Source organism: Haematobia irritans, chromosome 1 (genome assembly GCF_050003625.1).
Source record: "Haematobia irritans isolate KBUSLIRL chromosome 1, ASM5000362v1, whole genome shotgun sequence".
NCBI classification, from domain to species: Eukaryota; Metazoa; Arthropoda; class Insecta; order Diptera; family Muscidae; genus Haematobia; species Haematobia irritans.
The window spans coordinates 190,381,784-190,388,482 of NC_134397.1; the positions used below are offsets into that span (position 1 = coordinate 190,381,784).

General features: G+C 36.2%; 1 protein-coding gene across 1 annotated transcript; it reads left to right on the forward strand.

Moving 5' to 3' along the window:
* Nucleotides 1-2,478: 2,478 nt before the first annotated feature.
* LOC142242979 (thioredoxin reductase 1, mitochondrial-like) lies at nucleotides 2,479-4,046 on the forward strand. Its single transcript, XM_075314438.1, has one exon. It carries the CDS (start codon nucleotides 2,537-2,539, stop codon nucleotides 4,007-4,009), a length of 1,473 nt encoding a protein of 490 aa, XP_075170553.1. The 5' UTR covers nucleotides 2,479-2,536; the 3' UTR covers nucleotides 4,010-4,046.
* The last annotated feature ends 2,653 nt before the right edge of the window (nucleotides 4,047-6,699 follow it).

Consider the following 6,699-nt stretch of genomic DNA (forward strand, 5'->3'; position numbering starts at 1 on the left):
ACAAACATCATGTACCAAATTTCAGCCGGATCGGATGAAATTTTCTTCCCTTTGAGGCTCCGCAAGCCAAATCTGGGGATCGGTTTATATGGGGGCTATATATAATTATGGACCGATGTGAACCAATTTTTGCATGGTTGTTAGAGACCATATACCAACACCACATACCAAATTTCAGCAGAATCGAATGAAATATGCTTCTGTTAGAGGCTCCACAAGCCAAATCTGAGGGTCCATTTATATGGGGGCTATACGTAAAAGTGGACCGATATGGCCCATTTTCAATACCATCCGACCTACATCGATAACAACTACCGATATGGACTAATACGGTCCCAGAAGCCAGAGTTTTACCCCAATTTGGTTGAAATTTTGCACAGGCAGTAGAATTAGCATTGTAGCTTTGCGTGTCAAATTTGGTTGAAATCGGTTCATATTTGGATATATCTCCCATATATAGCTTTCGCCCGATTTACACTCATATGACCACAGAGGCCAATTTTTAACTCCGATTTAGTTGATATTTTGCCCAGGGAGTAGAATTAGCATTGTAACTATGCGTGCCAAATTTGGTTGAAATCGGTTCAGATTTGGATATATCTCCCATAAACAGCTTTCGCCCGATTTACACACATATGACCACAGAGGCCAATTTTTAACTCCGATTTAGTTGAAAATTTGCACAGGTAGTAGAATTAGCATTGTTGCTATGTGTGCCAAATTTGGTTAAAATCGGTTCAGATTTAGATATAGCTCCCATATATATGTTTTTCTGATTTCGGCAAAAATGGTCAAAATACCAACATTTTTCTTGTAAAATCGCCACTGCTTAGTCGAAAAGTTGTAAAAATGACTCTAATTTTCCTAAACTTCTAATACATATATATCGAGCGATAAATCATAAATAAACTTTTTCGAAGTTTCCTAAAAATTGCTTCAGATTTAAACGTTTCCCATATTTTTTTACTAACATTGTGTTCCATCCAGTACATTAGCCGACTTAAATTTTGAGTCTATAGATTTTGTAGAAGTCTATCAAATTCTTCCAGATCGAGTCATATTTAAACGTATGTATTTGGGACAAACCTTTATATATAGAGCCCCCAACACATTTGACGGATGTGATGTGGTATCGAAAATTTAGATCTACAAAGTGGTGCAGGGTATAATATAGTCGGCCCCGCCCGACTTTAGACTTTCCTTACTGGTTTTTGTCTAGTATATACCACGTATGGACTAACTCACAATTTCGAAAACGTTAAGAAGTTTTAAGATACCACAACCCAAGTAATTAGATTGTGGATGACAGTCTGTCGTAGAAGTTTCTACGCAATCCATGGTGGAGGGTACATAAGCTTCGGCCTGGCCGAACTTACGGCTGTATATACTTGTTTTAATTAAAATTTCATATTTTTAAAGAAATTTGTCCTTAATAGTGTGTAAATTGCGCATCCTAAAATTTAGGCTGCGTAATCTTTAATATCACGTAAATATTTTTTTAGTGTAGGATCGTAGACCAAAAAGATCGAAATTTCCATCCAAATCCTGAAAAAATTAAATTTTTATAAGAAAAATTTGTTGTGCTCATATCTCCTACACTGAAAAAAATATTTACGTGATATTAAAGATTACGCAACCTAAATTAATTTTAGGATGCGAAATGTACAAAATATTAAGGACAAATTTCTTTAAAATAATGAAATTTTAATTAAAATAAAGTTTATAATCTTTGCTACAAAATTTTTTTCATTAAATTTTTTAAATTTGCGTCCCTCCGTTAAAGTAGCATGTCTTTGAACTAATGCTAATTTGCCTTGAAGTAAAGAAACACATTTTTGATTAAAAAAAATTGTCATTAAATTACTGAAATATAGAAACTTTAGATTTGGTTTAAAGTTATGTTGGAATTAAAAAAAAACATTTTTTACTTTGAAGTATCCGTTATAATTTGGATTTTTAAACTTGCATTTATTTGTACGTGAGTACCTTAATTAATAAACCGTGAAAAGAGAATGACAAATTGATAAATGAGATCTGTATCCCAAATTGAATTTTATTGGTTCTTGGATTTAAAACCAGATTGGTGGCCAAAAAATTTCTTTATTTTAAAGAAGCCGCATCTTTGGCTCGGAATCAATACCAAAATCCTAAAGTGAAGGTCAAAATCTTTGGATCCAAGTGTAAACTACACAAAAATGGAAAATTTCTATCCATATGAAAAACTTGTTTTGATCTCCTGAACTAAGCGTGGTAAAGCAAAATGGAAGTTAATTCGTTACCACCCCCCAAATAATTGAAACTTCCATCCAAATAATTAAAAATCTAAATTTGTATATGAAAAACTTCGTTTGCTCATATCTCCTAAACTAAGCATCCTGGAGCGAAAAGGACGTTTATTCATGACCACCCCCAAAAAAAATCGAAATTTCAGGTATTATTTAAGTAGGCTGTTATTTTTTATACACACAATTCCTGTTCCAAATGTGAAAAGAAAATTTTACTATTAAGAAAGTATTGGGTTCTTAAATAATCGATAATGGCATCAGAAGTCTATTACGATTTAATAGTCATTGGTGGTGGATCAGGAGGTATTGCATGTGCAAGAGAAGCAAATGCCTTGGGAGCAAAAACAATTGTTTTGGATTATGTGGAACCCACACCAAGGGGCGCCACATGGGGTCTGGGAGGAACTTGTGTGAATGTAGGATGTATTCCCAAAAAGCATATGCATCAAGCTGCTCTCTTAAAAGAATCCTTACATGATACCCAGTTCTATGGATGGAACTTGCCACGAGAGGATAGTATAATGTTGAATTGGTCTAAACTCATTGAAAAAATTCAAAATAATATTAAATCCACTAATTGGACATTGAAGGTGGAGTTTCGTTCAAAGAAAATCGATTATTTAAATGGAAAGGCATCACTGATCGATAAGAACACAGTCAAGGTGGTGCTACGAAATGGTCAGGAACGTTTAATAATGGGACGATATATTTGCATAGCAGCTGGCAATAGACCAGTGTATCCAGAAATTCCCGGAGCCCAAGAATATGGTATAACTAGTGACGACTTATTCAAGCTGAACAAACCTCCCGGTAAAACTCTTTTGGTAGGAGCTGGCTATATAAGCATGGAATGTGCTGGTTTTCTAAGGACATTTGGCTATGATGTTACAGTAATGGTGCGAGAAGTGATTTTACGAAACTTTGATCAACAAATGGCCAGTATCGTAAGGCAATCCATGCAGGAGAGGGGAGTTAAGTTCCTACTTCATTGCATCCCTCTAAATGTAAGGAAACTTTATGATAATGTCCTAGAGGTGAGATATAGAAATACCAAAACGCACAAGGAAATTATAGAAGTTTTTGAAACCATTATCTGGGCTATTGGACGAAAAGCTTCATTGGATTGCTTGAATTTGGTAGCTGTAGGAATTGAAACGCAAAACGATTTCATTGTGGTTAATGATTATGAACAAACGAGCATTTCAAATGTTTATGCCATTGGCGATATTGCTAAAGATCGACCACAATTAACTCCTGTAGCAATAAATGCTGGAAAGCTTTTGGCCAAAAGACTTTTTGGTAGTTGTCATGATGTAATGAATTACCAAAATATTCCTACAACTCTATTCACTTCCATTGAATATGCTTTTGTGGGTTTATCTGAAGAAAATGCTGTGAAACAGTTCGGTAAAGAAAATATTGAAATCTACCATAGCTCTTATTGTCCCAGAGAGTATATGTTAACGGACAAGGATAATAATTTCTGCTACATTAAAATTGTGGCCAACGTTCGAGAAGAGCAAACAATTTTGGGTTTACATTTCATAGGACCCAATGCTGGAGATGTTTTGCAAGGATTTGTTGTGGCTATGAATTGTGGTCTTACTGTGACACAACTTTTCAATACTGTAGGTGTTAATATTACTAACGCCCGACAAATTATCAAAACTTTTATCACAAAACGTTCTTGTTTGAATCATTCGAAGACATTGATTTGTGATTAAATACAAATAAAATATTATTTCTAATTCTTCTGTTAAGAGTACAAAAGTAAAGTGTTTTATGGGAAAATTAACTACTTCTGGAAAACTTAAACTAAATTGTTCTCCACTTTTACGTTTTTTCTTAACAATATGTTTTTAATCCTCTGACATAAATTTTTTTATACCCACCACCATAGAATGGTGACGGGGTATAATAAGTTTGTCATTCCGTTTGTAACGCATCGAAATATCGATTTCCGACTATATAAAGTATATATATTCTTGATCAGGGAGAAATTCTAAGACGATATAAGCATGTCCGTCTGTCCGTCTGTCCGTCTGTCTGTCTGTCTGTCTGGCTGTCTGTTGTAATCACGCTACAGCATTCAATAATGGAGCTATCGTCCTGAAATTTGGCACATAATCGTCTTTTGTCTGCGCGCAGGTCAAGTTCGAAGATGGGCTATATCGGGCCATGTTTTGGTATAGCCCCCATATAAACCGACCTCCCGATTTGGGGTCTTTCGCTTATAGAAACCGTAGTTTTCATCCAATTTGCGCGAAATTGAAAATCTAGAGATATTTTGGGACCTTGAAGAGGTGTGCCAAAAATGGTGAGTGTCGGTCCATGGTTTGGTATAGCCCCCATATAAACCGACCTCCCGATTTGGGGTCTTTCGCTTATAGAAACCGTAGTTTTCATCCAATTTGCGCGAAATTGAAAATCTAGAGGTATTTTGGAACCTTGAATAGGTGTGCCAAAAATGGTGAGTGTCAGTGCATGTTTTGGTATAGCCCCCATATAAACCGACCTCCCGATTTGGGGTCTTTCGCTTATAGAAACCGTAGTTTTCATCCAATTTGCGCGAAATTGAAAATCTAGAGGTATTTTGGAACCTTGAAGAGGTGTGCCAAAAATGGTGAGTGTCAGTGCATGTTTTGGTATAGCCCCCATATAGACCGATCTCCCGACTTTACTTCTTGGGCTTATAGAATCCGTAGTTTTTATCCAATTTGTCTCAATTTCAAATTCTAGAGGTATTTTAGAACCATAAAGAGGTGTGCCAAAAATGGTGAGTAGCGGTCCATGTTTTGGTATAGTCCCCATATAAACCGATCTCCCGATTTTTCTTTTTGGGCTTATAGAATTCGTAGTGTTTATCCAATTTGCCTGAAATTTAGAACTAAATCCAGAATCTGATATAGTCCTCATAGGTGAAATCTTTAAATTTATCATCGGGAAGTGTCCTCAAGTCCTCAAGCCCTCCTGAAATTTCAAAGGAAACCCTAATAATTGGTTCATGGTGGTGGGTATTTAAGATTCGGCCCTGCCGAACTTACTGCTGTATATACTTGTTAATTTTTTTATACCCTCCACCAAAGGATGGAGCAATACTAATTTTTTATTACGTTGTATTACGAAAAAAATCGAAATATCGGCTTCAGACACAATTAGAAATATATATTCTGGTTCGTGGTGAAATTCTGAATCGATCAATCAAGCATATGTCTGGGTCCGGATATTTTCATTTATCGCCGATATTTACTCAATGCTTAACGTTAACATTTTTTAATGTTTTGATAGTTTATGCCTTGACCATTAATCTATTATTGTATTTTTATACCAACCACCATAGAATGGTGACGGGGGTATAATAAGTTTGTCATTCCGTTTGTAACACATGGAAATATCAATTTCCGACTATATAAAGTATATATATTCTTGATCAGGGAGAAATTCTAAGACGATATAAGCATGTCCGTCTGTCTGTCTGCTTGTTGTAATCACGCTACAGCCTTCAATAATGGCGCTATCATCCTGAAATTTGGCACAGATTCGTCTTTTGTTTGCAGGCAGGTCAAGTTCGAAGATGGGCAATACGATCCAAGTTTTGATATAGTCCCCATATAAACCGACCTCCCGATTTGGGGTCTTGGACTTACAAAAAACCGTAGTATTTTTACGAAGTTCCCTGAAATTGGAAATGTGGAGGTATTTTAGGACCATCAAAAAGTGTACCGAAAATGGTGCGTATCGGTCCATGTTTTGGTATAGCCACCATATGGACCGATTTCCCGATTTTGCTTCCTCGGCGTTTAGGAATTGTATTTTCTATCCGTTTTGCCTGAAATTGAAAATCAAGAGGCATTGTAAGATCACAAATTGGTGTGTCGAAAATGGGGGGTATCGGTCGATGTTTTGGTATAGCCCCCATATAGACCGATCTTCCGATTTTTCTTCTTGGGCGGCTAGAAACTATATTTGTGGAGGTATTTTAGGATCATCAAAAAGTATACCGAAAATGGTCAGTATCGGTCCATGTTTTGGTATAGCCCCCATATGAACCGATTTCCCGATTTTGCTTCTTGGGCGTCTAGAAAGTGTATTTGCTACCCGATTTGCATGAAATTGAAAATTAAGAGGTATTTTAAGACCACAAATTGATGTGTCGAAAATGGGGTGTATCGGTCCATGTTGTGGTGTAGCCCCCATATAGAGCGATCTCCCGATTTTACTTCTTGGACTTCTAGAATTCGTAGTTTTTACCCAATTTGTCTGAAATTTGAATTCTAGAGGTATTTGAGGACCTTTAAGAGGTGTGTCGAAAATTGTCCATGTTGTGGTATATCCCCCATATAGACCTACTTCCCGAATTTATTTCTTGGGCTGCTAGAATCTGTAGTTTTTATCCACTTTGCCTGAAATTGGA

Excerpts from the sequence above, each read along its gene's own strand:
- LOC142242979 (XM_075314438.1), top strand. The coding sequence starts at position 2,537 with ATGGCATCAGAAGTCTATTACGATTTAATAGTCATTGGTGGTGGATCA.